This window comes from Mesoplodon densirostris, chromosome 2 (genome assembly GCF_025265405.1).
Source record: "Mesoplodon densirostris isolate mMesDen1 chromosome 2, mMesDen1 primary haplotype, whole genome shotgun sequence".
NCBI lineage: Eukaryota > Metazoa > Chordata > Mammalia > Artiodactyla > Ziphiidae > Mesoplodon > Mesoplodon densirostris.
Genome location: NC_082662.1, coordinates 62,995,949 through 63,011,737, shown reverse-complemented (window position 1 = coordinate 63,011,737; position 15,789 = coordinate 62,995,949). Strand labels below are relative to the sequence as shown.

Here is a 15,789-nt window from a genome sequence, read left to right as displayed (position 1 = left end):
CTTTTAAAGGACTAGAATCTTAATGGAAAGATCATGCATTCATTCATTCACTCAGCAAATATTTATTGAGTTCATCCTTTGTTCCAGGCACTGTGATATGTGGGCACGATGCAGAAACAAAATAGATGTGAACCCTGCTTCCATGGAACTTACAATCAGGAGATACTGATACTTCTAAGTGACTTTGGCTATGTCTGAATAACCCCAATTCTAGCCAAGTAGAAGGAAGAATGCTGCAGCCCACTCACAAATGATGTTCCCAAAGTGGGAGGCCAGGTGTAAGACTGTAATAATTTATCTAGCAGCTCTGTGTGATTATACAAATTGCTGTAAATGTACCTGGTAGAATAATCTCACTGAGGAAAAGTTCCTCCTGAGTTGGTACCAGAAGCAGATGTATGGTTAAGCTAATGAAGCTCAGGCCTCAAAGCCCCTCATTTCACAGGCCTTTTCCAAGGTCTGGTTTTATATTCATTTCATTAAAGAAAGTTGTATATTCTTCAGGTTCTGCAAGACTGGATCCAGTTCTGTCTGCTATGATACCCAGGTATGCATGGAGAAAGTGGAATTTGACCTAGCTCTTGAAAGAAAAGTAGGCTGTGCATATTCCCCAAAAGAATGAGAGCCCAACATATATACAATGGACTATTACTCAGCCATAAAAAGAAATGGAATTGAGTTATTTGCAGTAGGTGGATGGACCTAGAAACTGTCATACAGAGTGAGGTAAGTCAGAAAGAGAAAAACAAATACCATATGCTAACACATATATATGGAATCTAAAAAAAAAAAAAAAAAAAAGATTCTAAAGGGCCTAAGGGCAGGACAGGAATAAAGACACAGACATAGGGAATGGACTTGAGGACACAGGGAGGGGGAACAGTAAGCTGGGGCAAAGTGAGAGAGTGGCATGGACATATATACACTACCAAATGTAAAATAGATAGCTAGTGGGAAGCAGCTGCATAGCACAGGGAGATCAGCTCAGCGCTTTGTGACCACCTGGAGGGGTAGGATAGGGAGGGTGAGAGGGAGATGCAAAAGGGAGGAGATATGGGGATATATGTATATGTCTAGCTGATTCACTTTGTTAGAAAGCAGAAACTGGCACACCATTGTAAAGCAATTATACTCCAATAAAGATGTTAAAAAATAAAACCCAAAGCAGCCAAAAATAAATAAATAGAAATTAAAAAAAAAAAAAAAAGACTGAGAGCCCATTCAGGATGAGGAGAATTGTAGGGACAGTGTACAGGGTGAATTGGAGGGCAGTGAGTTGATTGACGGGCAGTAAGAATTGCTAAAGTAGGGATCCGATTACCAACTCATCAGCTAAGGTCTCTGCAATGGCCAATGTTGTTATTTAGTCTCTTTGCGATGTAAGAAATGGAGTACCACTCAGGTTAGCTCAAGCAAGGGGAGGTTTATTATAATGGAATATCATGTCCTGGAGTATGTAGGCTGGAGTTGGAGGGTAGATCAGGATCCAGAGAATCAACTGTTGGAATAAATGAGTTCCTTGCTAATCCTCCGCCATCATTGGACCTAGCTATTTTCTACATGTTTGATCGTGTTTCCATTACCAACTGCCAAGTCTTTCTCTCCACTGTCAATATAATTTCTTAACTTTATAATTTTTCTTTACTTACAATATCTGCTTCCTCGTGACACTGGTCCCGCTGCTAACTTCCTTATTTTTTCAACATTTCCAAATTCAGATTCTCAAGAGAGGAAATATCTGCCTTGTCAGCTCATTGTTCCTTGACTGGCAAGGCTATGTCTTAGGTTTATATACCTTGTCCAACTGGGTTTTCCTGGGATATGCAGAATCCTTGTACAAAATATGGTAGCCTGTGGATGTGGATGCCCCTTCAGTGGGGCTGTGAGCAGAGGAACTTTCCTTATAAGGGTCTGTAGGTGCAGGTGGTACAACGAATGACATGTCCAATGTAGCTGAAGTAGCTAATACTTCCTGAGAGCTTACTGTGTGTCAATTTCTATTTTAAGCACTTCCTATACATTCTCCCTTTTAATCCTACTGATAATATTATGGGGTAGAACTACTTCTGTTCCCATTTAACTGAGGAGGAAACTGATGCCCTGCAAATTCAACTAACTTCCTCAAGGTCACACAGCTAATAACTATTGGGACCAGGATTCTAATCAGGTATGTTTTAGAATCCATTTTTTTTCGATGCCATAGGCTGAATGTGGGATTTTATGAGGGCTGGGTTATAACAGAGACTAGAGGCAGAGAAATCACTTAAGGGACTAAAGAAGGTTGCAGTGACACTGTGCGTGAGTAATAAAGGAGGAACTAAGAAAGATGCAGAATGGTTAGGGAAGAAAGGATTTCCTAGATACATTAAAAAAAAAACAAACAAACAAACAAAAAAAAGAATCACTTGGATTTGGTGATAAGTTGGAATTGGAATTTTGAAATAAATATTCAAGTAAAATGCATTATAAGTGCCCTCCTAATGAAAAAAAATCTAGTTGGAAAAGAGATTTAAATTTTCTTAGCAGTGGAAAAATGACTAAATTGGCTCTTGGAAAGTATAGTATCCAACGATTTTATCAAAGCTGTGGAAGAAACTATTATATTCTTCTTACAGAGAAGTAGTATTCCATCAAAATTTCCCCGCCTCTGGATATTACCCACAAAAGGCTGGCTAGATTTCAGGGTACTGAGAAACTCTCATATTTCATTTATATAATGTAAGCCAGATTTCTGAAGGGAAAACGTCCCCCCCACCCCGTTACTTTGTAGCATGAAATAAAGAAAATTTCGGGGTGAGGTATAACCTCAGTGTTGATATTCCAGCTTCTCGGAGTCTCCTGAGAAGCCAGATGTGAGAGCAGATGTTGCAGGCACTGTAGCAGGTGTGGCAGAGGGGTGGATAATATTCCCTGGGAGCCAGAGGCTAGAGCAACCATTGCTCCCTGTAGAGTCTGGGAAGCTCCTCCCAGAATGGGATTTATTTATTTTTTTTTGAATTTCACTTTATTTTTTTATACAGCAGGTTCTTATTAGTTATCCATTTTATACATATTAGTGTATATATGTCAATCCCAATCTCCCAATTCATCACACCACCACCATACCGCCCGGCCACTTTCCCCCCCAGCCATTTTCCCCCCTTGGTGTCCATACGTTTGTCCTCTACATCTGTGTCTCAATTTCTGCCCTGTAAACCAGTTCATCTGTACCATTTTTCTAGGTTCCACATATATGCGTTAATGTACGATATTTGTTTTTCTCTTTCTGACTTACTTCACTCTGTATGACAGTCTCTAGATCCATCCACGTCTCTACAAATGAGCCAATTTCGTTCCTTTTTATGGCTCAGTAATACAGAATGGGATTTTTAACATTTAGCCTTCCTTCCTGCATGAGGTTTCTGGCTACCAGTTATCAGTCTGTAATCCCCCAAATTGTGTCAAAGTCTTAGACTTCTCTGAGGTGGGAAGCCGTTCTGCCTCCTCAGCTGCTGCCCAGCTTTACCCAATCTTAGTCCCAAAGTGAAGTGCCCATTACTGCCAGCTGCACTTGTGCTTTTCTTTCGTTCTTTCTTTCTTTCTTTCTTTTTTTTTTTAAATTTACTTATTTATTTAACTTTGGCTGCATTGGGTCTTCGTTGCTGCATGCGGGCTTTCTCTAGTTGTGGCGAGAGGGGGCTACTCTTCGTTGTGGTGCACAGGCTTCTCACTGTGGTGGCTTCTCTTGTTGCAGAGCACGGGCTCTAGGCACGCGGGCTTCAGTAGTGGTGGCAAGAGGGCTCTAGAGCGCAGGCGCAGTAGTTGTGGCGCACGGTCTTAGTTGCTCCGCGGCATGTGGGATCTTCCCGGACCAGGGCTCGAGCCCGTGTCCCCTGCATTGGCAGGCGGATTCTTAACCACTGCGCCACCAGGGAAGCCCACTTGTGCTTTTCTGACTCTTGTACATTCAAGCATCTCTTTGTTCAAGCTTTCCCCCTCCTCCCTACCAATTCCTTTCACACCTTATACCTCTTGATGAAACCTCACCTCCCCAAAACAAAAGCCACTTTTATTTCCATTTCTCTGAATTCTTAGGGTTTCTACGATCTGTACTATTGTGAGGAAACCAGTGTGAATTACATTTAAGGTCTATTCTCTTTAGAACACATTTTAATGTTTTAGAAGGAGAAAAAGGCAGAATGCCTTTAAAAGACTAGGTTAAAACAAAAGCATTGGAGGTCACATAGCCGAGTTTCAGTGTAATATTTTTAGACTGTAAGGCTGTAAAAACCTGAAGATGAAGTTCTACTGAGGAGGAGATTGTCAGACATTAGAGCCTTTATGTAGCCTTAGCTGCTCAGTCTCAGTGAGAGCATGAGGACCATCGTTAGAAAAAAGGCGCTGCACCTACCTCTTTCATTTCTCTGAGAAGAGAAAGATGAAGGGAAGGAAAGCTTTGCAGAGTAAGAAGCAAAACTGTTTCTTCTTCTTCTTTTTTTTTTTTTGCGGTACGCAGTCCTCTCACTGCTGCGACCCCTCCCGTTGCGGAGCACAGGCTCCGGACGCACAGGCCCAGCGTCCATGGCTCACGGGCCCAGCCGCTCCATGGCACGTGGGATCTTCCCGGACCGGGGCACGAACCTGTGTCCCCTGCATCGGCAGGCGGGCTCTCAATCACTGCACCACCAGGGAAGCCCTGTTTCTTCTTCTTGCTAGTGTGGAATAGGAGGACCCAGAGTAGAAGCGATGCCTCATTCCGAGACCAGCAAGTGCATAATGACAGTAGATAATGCACCAGCGGTACACATTTCCTTAGAATGTTGCTGACGCTTCCATATCTATCTTTATCCCTTATACAGAATAATGAACTGATTTTTTAAAAATCAGAAAGCAATATTTTTACTGTTAAGTAATGAACTAGGAGCAAAAGGCCTAGTTTCTAGTCCTGGATCTAGGTCTAGACCTGAGCAAGTTACTTAACTTTGTTGAGCTTTTATTTATTTATTTATTTTCATCTGTAAAATGGAAACAATATCCACCCACTTGCAGGCACTCTATGTAAAAACACATAGAAATCATTCATTTAAACATTAAAAAGTAATTAAGCTGCATTGTGGCAGGCTCTGGTCTAGTCACTGGGAGTGCATCAGTGAACAAAAACAGGTAAAAGTCTCTGTCCTTGTGGGGTTCACTGACTAGTATAATTGGCCAGGTCACATTTTAATTTTTCACACTGCTCAGTTATCCACCTCTTTCTTTTTTTATGAAACAAGTGTTTGCTGAATAACTGTTATCCACTGGGGGTGTTTACAAGTTAATCAAATCTATAGATTGATTATGGGGCCTTATGATGGAACAGAAATAAGGAGGCTGAATTCCAGACAAGACTTTGCTGCAAGCTAGCTAGCTCTATTTTTTAGTTATAAAAAATAACTTTGTCACATATTTGCACTTCAATATTCTAAAATTATATTTTTTCTCCTGGAGTAGGTCAAATTCTGCCCCTACTGACTTACATGCTTTACTTATTTCTTTGATCGATTAACCCCTTAAAAAATTACTTATTTTATTTATTTATTTTTGGCTGTGTTGGGTCTTCGTCACTGAGTGCAGCCTTTCTCTAGTTGAGGTGAGCGGGGGCTACTCTGTTGCAGTACGTGGGCTTCTCTTGTTGCGGAGCATGGGCTCTAGGTGCACGGGCTTTGGTAGTTGTGGCACATAGGCTCAGTAGTTGTGGTTCACGGGCTTAGTTGCTCTGCGGCATGTGAGATCTTCCCGGACCAGGGCTTGAACCCGTGTCCCCTGCATTGGCAGGCAGATTCTTAACTACTGCACCACCAGGAAAGTCCCCAATTAACCCCTTTTTATACATCATGAAAATACATTTAGTTCAGCCCTCATCAGAATGAGTTGTTCATTCCAAATTAATGAAGTTTCATTATACTTGTATAAAAAGAGGACAATCTTGTAAATATTAGATCTTAGTATGCAGCATAGGTGTATCTAGCTCAAGTACTACAATACCAGAGATGATAGTAAGTTCCAAAGTTTCCAAGAGACTAGTTTTACTGTCATTGGGATGAAATCCAATTATAGAGGAAGTGTAGAATGTAGTTAGCATGTATTCTGGAACCAGAGTGTCTGCATTTGAATCCAAGCTCTGCCACTTACCTGTGGGTGACCCTGGACAAGTTATTTTACCTTTCTTTTCCTCAGTTTCCTCATCTGTCAAGTGGAGAGACAATAGTAGCGCAAACTTCAAAGAATGAACACTTGTCAAATGTTTAGAACAGAGCCTGACAAAGGGAAAGAACTTTATAATTTGAGGCTGTCTTTTAGGAGGGAGTTGAAGGGAGAGGAAATAAGAGTAGTGGATGTATCATGTAGAGAAGCTGGTGGTAAATGGAGCGAGAGATTGGACCACACTTACAGAAAGGGGAAGGAACAAGCAGTCAAGAACAGGTGTTTGTTTATTTCCCAAGATAAGGGAAACCTATGACTTTTGAAGGCAGTTGAATAGAACCAGTGAACAGTAAGTTGGAAGAGGGAGGGTTAGGTATAGGGGCAGGGTGATCTATAACAAGGACACAGGTAGTTAGAGGTGATGGAAGGTAAGTAATCATCAAATAGTTTTCTCTGTGTTCCTCAGGAATTCAGCTAGCCTTTATAATATATTACAGGTCTGGCATTGAAATTCTGAAGACAATAGATCAGACCATACACCTCAGCTGTTCAGGATCAAACAGTGGATGGGGAGAAATTAGTGAGATGATTCAAAGTAAACAGAGGGAACTTTAGCAACATGCTGAAGAGTAGTCTGCACTCTGTGGTGCATCTGGGTCATTCTGGAAGGAACCTCACAGACAGACTAATGCAGGGTTCACCAGACAGAGGCAGGGTGGCTCCAGGAACACAGGCATAGGGCATGCTCAGCCAAACCACTAACAACTAGGGTCCACCCACAAGCCATGGCAGCAGACCCAACAACTGGGTTGTGTTCAGGTGACTGGAGTGGCCACTTATACATCTATCTTTTTATTGCAATTGCCACAGGAAAATAATTTGGTCCAAGAGTCAAATTCAAAATGAAGGTCACACACACACACACACACACACACACACACACACACACACAAACAGAGTCTTTTCTATCTTAACAGGAATCTTAAAAAATATCCTGTAATAAAGCTGAGTAAATAAAGCTGCTTTAACTGAAAATTTGGGGGTTCTCATATCCAGAGAGAGGACCAGCTTTGCTAGCAGCTTGGGTATTATACGTATTTGGTAATTTGGGAAGAACACACAAAGCTATAGGCTTAGCTAAAACAAGAGGAAGAGGACTTATTTTGAGCTGGACAGTATCTTCATGGTGGTAAGAGCTAAGATGTCTAAGAGAGGCCCATTAGCGCCTGTACATCCTACACTCTCAGGAAAGACTCATGCTTTGATGTAGATGAAATTCAGTGTCCTAAAGGGGTAAAGCATTAAATGGATTAAACGTAAAAGAGTTTGGCATTGCCTGACATAAATATTTCTACCTTTTTCCCCTTCCACCCAAAGTAATTCCCTTTTAAGTATTGCTTCTCAATATAGGTTAAGAAGTTTTATCCCTAGCTAAAGGGAGTCCAGGCATCAGCAGCAGGAGTGAAGAATACTATTTTTAACAGGACACCCCGCTGAACAGAGCTCCCCAATCTACACACATGGGCAGACTCCTCCACTACCAGCTAAACTTAACTTGCCAAATATTTGCTTGGAGTCTATCCCACATGACTGGATCCCTACGCAGAACCTGTCAGATCCCATACACCAGTTCTATACCCGTCTCCAGCTTCTGCTTGTTTTGCTGCTAACTGCTCACACCAGTACCTTCAGAGACTCACCCACAGGCAGAATCAGCATAACCTATGAGTTTTACTCCTCCCCAAAGCAGCAATGACTTATGGGTATGGGAGTAGGAAAGCCCAGTCCCTTCGTATAGAGATGGGATAAACTCTGAAGTATAGTTTACCCTCCAGAGTTTCCCAAAGCTTCAGACTGAGACTGGAATTACCTAAAATCTCACTACATCATGGCTTCTTCTCCTTCTCTATCCTACTTTCCCACTCCCTTACTGTTTCTCCTGGGAGTACATCCTTAATAAGTCACTTGCATACAAGCCCTTGGTTCAGGGTCTGCTTCTGGGAATACTCAGCACAAGACAGTCCTCACTTATTATTCATTGATTTATTCATGTATTCATTCAAAAAAGTGCACTGAGTGTCTAAGTGCTTTCATCCCAGTCCAGTGAGTTAGAGTGATATATAGTTAGGTGAAATGTAACCATGGATATTCTCAAGTATTATATGGGACATACAGAGACTACACATTTCTAGAGTCAAAAGAAACTTAAAATATGAACATATCATCATGCCTGATAAAGTGATTTCTACCTAGTAGGTTCTTATGTGTTCCAAAAGATTTGGTTAGTCCTTGGCCTCATAATGTTGACCACTGAGGAGAGCCAATCATTCTTAGAATGCTGTTTTACACACAAACATTTATTGGGCTCCTGCTATGAATCAGAAAGTGAGAAACCGACACACTCATAAGTATTGGGTTTGCCAAAAAGTTTGTTCACGTTTTTCTGTAAGATGTTAAGGAAAAACCAAATGAACATTTTGGCCAATCCAGTACAATATAATGAGATAATTACATCTTGAATAATGTATACGATGCCATGGTAATATGATAGAAGGAAAGATACTTTTCCAAGAAAACAAAAGACTGGATCTTGGAGGAAAAGTACAATTGATTCTGGACAGAAGTAGAGAGAGGCATTTTAGAAAGGGAATAGCAAACTCCATAGTAAGTAGGTGTAAAAGAGCATTGGCGGGTTTCTGGAAGTGTGAGTAGCTTACAGGATTGAATCAAGGGTCACACGAAGAGGAGAAGCAGGAGATAAACCCAAAGGTGGAGGTTGGAACCACTCAGTGGTGCACCTTAGGTACTTCAGAACTTTATCCTGTAGCAGTGGGGAACCTTCAAAGATGTTTAGGATTTGCCAAGGTTTGCCTTGGAAACAATACGAAGGATGTGTTAGAGAAAAGAAAGACTCCAGTCAGAAACACTAGTTAGTTAGAAGGCTGTTATTAGGTTAAATCAGATATAATTTCCAATATCCAACCATTTTTGATCCAACAAAAATGTGAATTTCATATAGTTCAAATTGATACACCAGACAAGAAGAATGAGGGTGAGAATCTGAACAATGACGTGAAGACTGGAGAGAAAGAGTGAAATAAAAGAGACACACAGGAGAGAAAATTGGCATGAAATGCAGGGGCAGAGTAAGCTGCAGAATTAGGTGTGACCATGAAGCAAAATTTTGTAATGTGAATGACGGAGTGAATCATGGAGAATGTCCATAAGGGAGATGGGTTCCACCAGGGGAGGAGTTTAGGGAGTGGAACAAGGCACCATACTATGCTTCAGAACTCACGGCTCTTCACCTATTACCTTGCAGTGCCTCATTTCTCTTTAGTTCCTTCTTTTCCTGTTACTTGACATTGGACAGGCATATGATACCCAAATGCCTACTGTTATATTTGCTCTTAAAGTTGGGCCAACAAATAATGCAATCCCAAGTGTATTTACTTAGTTAAAGCAGTCCTCTAAATGAGAGCCTAAGCAGCATGACAGCAGGAAGAGAAACTTAGCGGTCCTCTAGTGAAGGGACCCAATCTAACCAGATTGCTCTTTAACATATGAAGGGTCTTCTCATACAGGGGCACACAGGGGATTCTGAAAGTCTCAGAGAATGAAGAGGAAAAACCTGTTTTGTTTTCTTTTCTACTTTGACCTCAACCCTGACCACTCTTCCAGATCCACAATGTTTCTATAAAAAGTGTCACTGAACATCTTCTGTTTGCTCTGAAATAGATATTGGCCAAATTATATTTTTTTGTTGCAATGAAGACATGTCATTTTATTGTCCTTCAAGTAACACTGCCTTCCTAAAACAAAAAATTGTCTATTTGCTTAACACAGTCAAGAACTGGAGAACCACATATCTGTCTGGACATTTTATATAATGTCACACCACTTGGGTTGGACATGCTATTAAAGATGATCTTAACTATACTCTTGAGAAAAAAAGGACTCTAGCAATCTGATAAAAAAGACTAAGGATACATTGAATTCAATTTCTTTTTGTTCTTTCTTGTAACAATTTCTTATAAGAATTTCATTTCACTTTGCTAGTTCTTGTAAGAGAATTACTAAGAAATGTATAAAAAGGAAACATTTTTCAGGTATGTTTTCTTTTTATGTATTTCAACTTTGTCAAAATGTGTATATTTCAATATTTTATTGCATCGAATGAATTTAAGCGATTATTTGTAGAATGCTGTTGAGGGATGGGCCTCAGGGCAAATTATGCAGCATTGTTCATTCAGGCCACAAATACTTAAGGACCGTCAGCTATGTGCCAAGCATTGTGGTAGCTGTTGGAGATGCAGTGATAAGCTAAACCAGGCATAGTTTCTGCTCTCATGAAGCTTGTAGCCTAGAGAAAAGAACTCATGTTAAACAAATAATCACACAAATAACTAGTCGTTACAAACTACAATGAATTCTTGAAAAGAAAATAATAGGTCACACAGTGGGAGACCAGTCCTAGTCAACGGGGTATTCTCTGAGGAAGTGATTTTCCAAGTTAAGACCTGAAGGACAAGTAGTAGTCAGCCAGGTGATGAGGGGACGGAAGAGCACTCTGGGTAGGGGAAGCTTCAAGTGCAAAGGCCCTGAGGTAGGGAGGAGGATGACCCTGTTTGTGATGTTCCTGGACGGCTAGTGTGGCCTGAGCACACAGTAGCAGAAGGTTCAAAACAAAGCTGGAGTTGCAGCCATAAGCTAGATCAAGCAGATAATGTTAAGAATTTTGATCTGTACCCTAAGAGCAACAGGAAGCCACTGAAAGCTGGAGAGTGGTAGAATTAGATTTACCTATAAAGATCATTTGAAGTCAGTGAGCTTTCATTCGGCATTTAACAAATGCTGTGATAAATGCTCTAGGACTCCCGAAGTCACATTAGACCGATTTCTGCTCTCAAGTAATGTCTGGTGTGTCAGTGTGGGAAAAAATAGAGTGTGGGTCAAAGCACAGAGGTAGGAATGAGACAGTCTCGGGGAGATAATATCTAAAACATCTTTGTTTACTCGGTAATAACCGATGGGCATGGATGTATGGATTGGGGCTCTGCTGTTTTTTTAAAAATGTTCAGGGAAGTGTCATCTGATGAAAGGAGTCATAATCAATAATTCGTCCACTGAAACCCTCTGTCTGTTCACAGATCAGGCACCACACAAACAACTATGCATCCAGCTCCACCTCTTTACCCCACCAGTGTTCCTCAACCTTGATGTCGAGTGACCACTTGGAAAGGTGAGATGTAGAAGCGGTCTGGATCTACAGCTTAGCCCTCCCTCATCTCTCTGTTCTGATCCGAGTTCATGTTACAAAGGCAGAATACCTCTAAGAATTAAAATGCAAACTAAGCACACACAACTGATTAAGGAGGACTAGGTTCCCCAGAGGAGCTACTGTTGTTTTTTACAACTTCACTTACATTTCCTCCAATTAAGAACTTTCTGCTCTTGGAACTGACCAACTCTCATGTAGTGAGGGAGCCTGCACGTCACTTACTTTTCATAGTAAGAACAGTCTCCAGGAGTATTTCTTAATTTTTTTTTAAATTGAAGTATAGGTGATTGACAATGTCATGTTATTTTCAGATCAACAGCACAGAAATTCAGTTATACATACATACATATATATATATATATATATTCTTTTTCAAATTCTTTTCCCTTATAGGTTATTACAAAATACTGAGTATAGTTCCCTGTGCTATACAGTAGGTCCTTATGGCTATCTATTTTGTACATAGTATTGTGTACATGTTAATCCCATCCTTCCAGGAGTATTTTAAAGCTAAGTGACCCCTGTTTTGCTTAGGCACCAGAACTCAGCATGTTCACCATATGTTTAGCACACTCTTACTTGCCCTTTCGATTATATCTGTTTTGTATAAAACATATATTTCAATGAATGAACATTACAGAAAACAGAACATAATGCCAAATGTGATGCAAGTTTGGTCAGACTAAATTTCGAGCATTAGTTTCCTCCCTCAAACATTTCCTTTCAATATTCTTGTTACTGACGGTAGGGTAAACTGAATGAATAATCTTCTGTGTATCATTGCATTGTATGATCATTTTTGCTTTAATGAGAGCATGTAAAAAGTTTTAATTTATTTTCAAAGATAGCACATGTCTTTTCAAATAAGTTGAACTCTTCATTTTTAATGGAAAGTCAGCATGTTCATTTTGTTTCATTCCCTGGGTACAGCTGGGTACAATAGCTCCTCTACTCAATATAAGTTGTTATGACATGTGGACATTCAAGCAGCTCAATTTCTTTGACCATTTGTTTTACCATAGTGGCAGTAACTGAAAGATAATCAATTCTGTTCTTCAGGGCAAGATCTAAGGGTGTTTTCCAATAAATACTGTGCAACAATGCCCAAAGGATAAGAATAAGCCGGTTGCTTCTGGAACATACCTCAAAAATCACAAGGCCAATAAAATTTTTACTCAACTCACTTTTATGATCTTATATCCTTCCCCTGGATATCTGCCTGTAATATACATATTACAGGCATTGTTTTGCTATGAACACAGATCCCTTGGAACACAAAAGAAGGGAAAAGAAGGGAGATAACCAGCTCCCATCTCATTATTGGTACGTTCATGCTAATCCCACTTTTAATTTTTTAAAGTAGATCTTATCATACTTCCCCTCATTATATAAATAAGGCAGGCTCTCTATAGAAACTTTGGAAAATAAAGAAAATTAAAAAGAAAGGCAACTTACTAAACTTTACTTCCACTACTCAAGAAAAACCCACCATCATTTTAGTGTATTTCTCTCTTCACTTTCCCCTACACTTTCCTTGACTTAGTTTTACATACTTATGATAATATATACTCATTATTGTGTCTTGTTTTTTTTACTTCATTTAACATAAAATAAGCATTCCTCAGATTATTTACAAATTATTTTTAAAGTAACTTTAATATTTATGTAATAGCCTATTAAAAGAATATACTATAGTTTACTTAATCATTATGTGTGTTTACATTTGGCACCATGATGAATAGAGTTGTATCTATTACCCAAAGACTGAAACGCAGAATTAAAAAAAAAGTATTTGTGATTGTTTTTACCAAAAGTATACTTTAAGGAATAAATAATGTATAAATTTTTAATATTCTTGAAAGATGCCTATCATCTGTTTTCAAAAAGAATTACTAGAGATTTAAAATTTCTTCAGCAATGTGTGAGAGTTTCTACTTTGCTTTATTCTAACCAACACTGTATGTATCTTAAAACACACACACAATATTTTGTTGTTTTGATAGGAGAAAAATTGTATTTCATGGCTCTTTTAATCAGTACTCTTCCTGATGTTTTTAGAGTGTGGTTATATACTGATTAGGGCTTGTTTTTAAGACAAGATTATTTGACCATTCAATGTTTATACAATTGATATAGTTTTATAATTTGATTATTCTTCTGGATTATAATCTTAGAAACCAGAAAAATTGCTCAGAATGAAGGCATACACTTGGCATAATTAAATGATCCAGAGGCTAACATGATCCAAAATCCAGAATTATTTAAATCGCTTTTATTTACAAAACACAGATGTAATTACTTCAAACGAGAATGTTTTGATATCTAAGACATTATATTTTGCACTTACATCTTAGTCCTCATACCATACAAAAACAAAAGTATTCCTATCCATGCTTATTATATCTTTTTTTCTTTATTCTAACAGATAATGAAAGAACGGAGTTGGACTTTTTATTGCAATTCCTGCTTCCCTGAGTTTCTGTATTTCTTCCTACCTGAGAAGGAGAATTTTATATTTTGATTTGTTTTGATTGTTTCTTCTTTTTCATCTTTTTAAAAATTTTAATGTTTTTTCTTGTCAGTAATATCCACTGAGACCAAGTTTATTACTGTAGTATGTGTCTTTGGTATTAAAAATTGGTTTCTGGGACTGGATTTCGAGTATATATTTAAGAAGCTGGGCACGATTGCACAGATGGTGACTGGTGAAAAAATGAGAAAAAGAAAACCTCATCCTTCAGGAGTTTTTCCCCCAACTTCAAACCATTATGTGAATCTCAACTGATGTGGATATCTTTACATTTTATGGTAGTTTTGATTTTACAATATGAGTTTGAAAAATCAGTAAAAGTTTTTCTCAGTGAAAAGTCAACTTACTGAGAGGAAGAATTCAACCAATAAAACATAAACTTCACGAGATAGAAAAGGATGCCAAATGAAGGCAGGAGGGTACCATGACCAAAGATATTTATGCAAAATGTGTGATTAATGTTTTGGAGATATGTTCTTCTGGGCTAAGCTGGGAACTAAAAGTCCTTAAGTCTGTATTCTGGTTATGTGTCATTTAGTAACTCAGGAATCAGCATAATTGTTATTTCTCTGTCTTTGAAGACTGAAAGGTGTGATGCAATGAAGGGCTGTCTTGAAATGTCATAGAAAATAATAATGAAGCTAAGGGGTGAACTGTTGAGTTGGAGCATTAAAAAATCCAGGTGCAGCCTCTGATCCACCACTATCAATTCAGCATTTCTTACAATTTCTTCTTGGGTGGCATACAAAAGAAAAAATTAATAAATGACATAGTTATCAACTATCAAGTTTTGTTACTTTTTTATGAAATAAAAGGGTCTAGGGCTTCCCTGGTGGCGCAGTGGTTGAGAGTCCGCCTGCCGATGCAGGGGAAACGGGTTCGTGCCCCGGTCCGGGAAGATCCCACATGCCGCGGAGCGGCTAGGCCCGTGAGCCATGGCCACTGGGCCTGTGCGTCTGGAGCCTGTGCTCCACAACGGGAGAGGCCACAACAGTGAGAGGCCCACATACCGCAAAAAAAAAAAAAAAAAGGGTCTAGTTTGTCTGAAATAAGAAATTCTGTGAACTTAAAAAAAATACTTTTAGTCATCTACTATCTCTCAGCTAAGGTGCCCTTACCTGCTCATAAATTCAACCAACATTTCTTTCTCTTGTCTTTCTTTCCCACTCCCTTCCTCCTTCTTTTCCCTCACCCCATTCACTTAATTCAACACATATTTATTGAGTGTCCCTTCTTTAGGCACCTAAAGGCCATGCTGTCACCTACGAGGATATCTTGGAAAGAGATGATAATATGGTATCAGTAGTTTTGCAATAGGAGCCTATAATGTGACTCCATTGACATTTCTGTCAATAAGATGAAATCAAAATAGTTGAATCATTCCTTTTGGCTAGTTGAACCAGTGTGAATTAGCTGCAAACTACAATTATTTTCATTAAATATGTATTGAAATTCAAGCACCATGTAACTGGCACGAAACTGATGCTGTACACAATCCCTTTATTCAGGTTTAAATTCAACATATTTTATTGAGCAAGTAGAATTTGCAAACCATCATAGGAATATCCATACTCCTGTTACTTCTATCTGTCCATCATCCAGCTATGTGGTTGTCTAGCTGTCATCTATTTACTATTTTATTTTTACAAAAGAGGGTAAAGTTTACAGAGAGCTTGCCCAATGTCACTTAGCTAACATAAGTAGGAATTCAGATCCAAGTTTAAGTTTTTTGATTCTAGGTTTACTCTTCTCCCTACAGCACAGTGGGATGTGAGACTTATTACAATGATATTCCATTTATAAGACAATGTGATCT

General features: G+C 39.1%; 1 protein-coding gene across 1 annotated transcript in view; it reads left to right on the top strand.

Moving 5' to 3' along the window:
- PTGER3 (prostaglandin E receptor 3) overlaps positions 1–11,408 on the top strand; it is an 82,128-nt gene extending 70,720 nt beyond the window's left edge. Inside the window, exon 3 of the mRNA XM_060084512.1 lies at positions 11,313–11,408. Coding sequence (XP_059940495.1) covers positions 11,313–11,408 — 96 coding nt within the window. The remainder of the gene's footprint in view (positions 1–11,312) is intronic.
- The last annotated feature ends 4,381 nt before the right edge of the window (positions 11,409–15,789 follow it).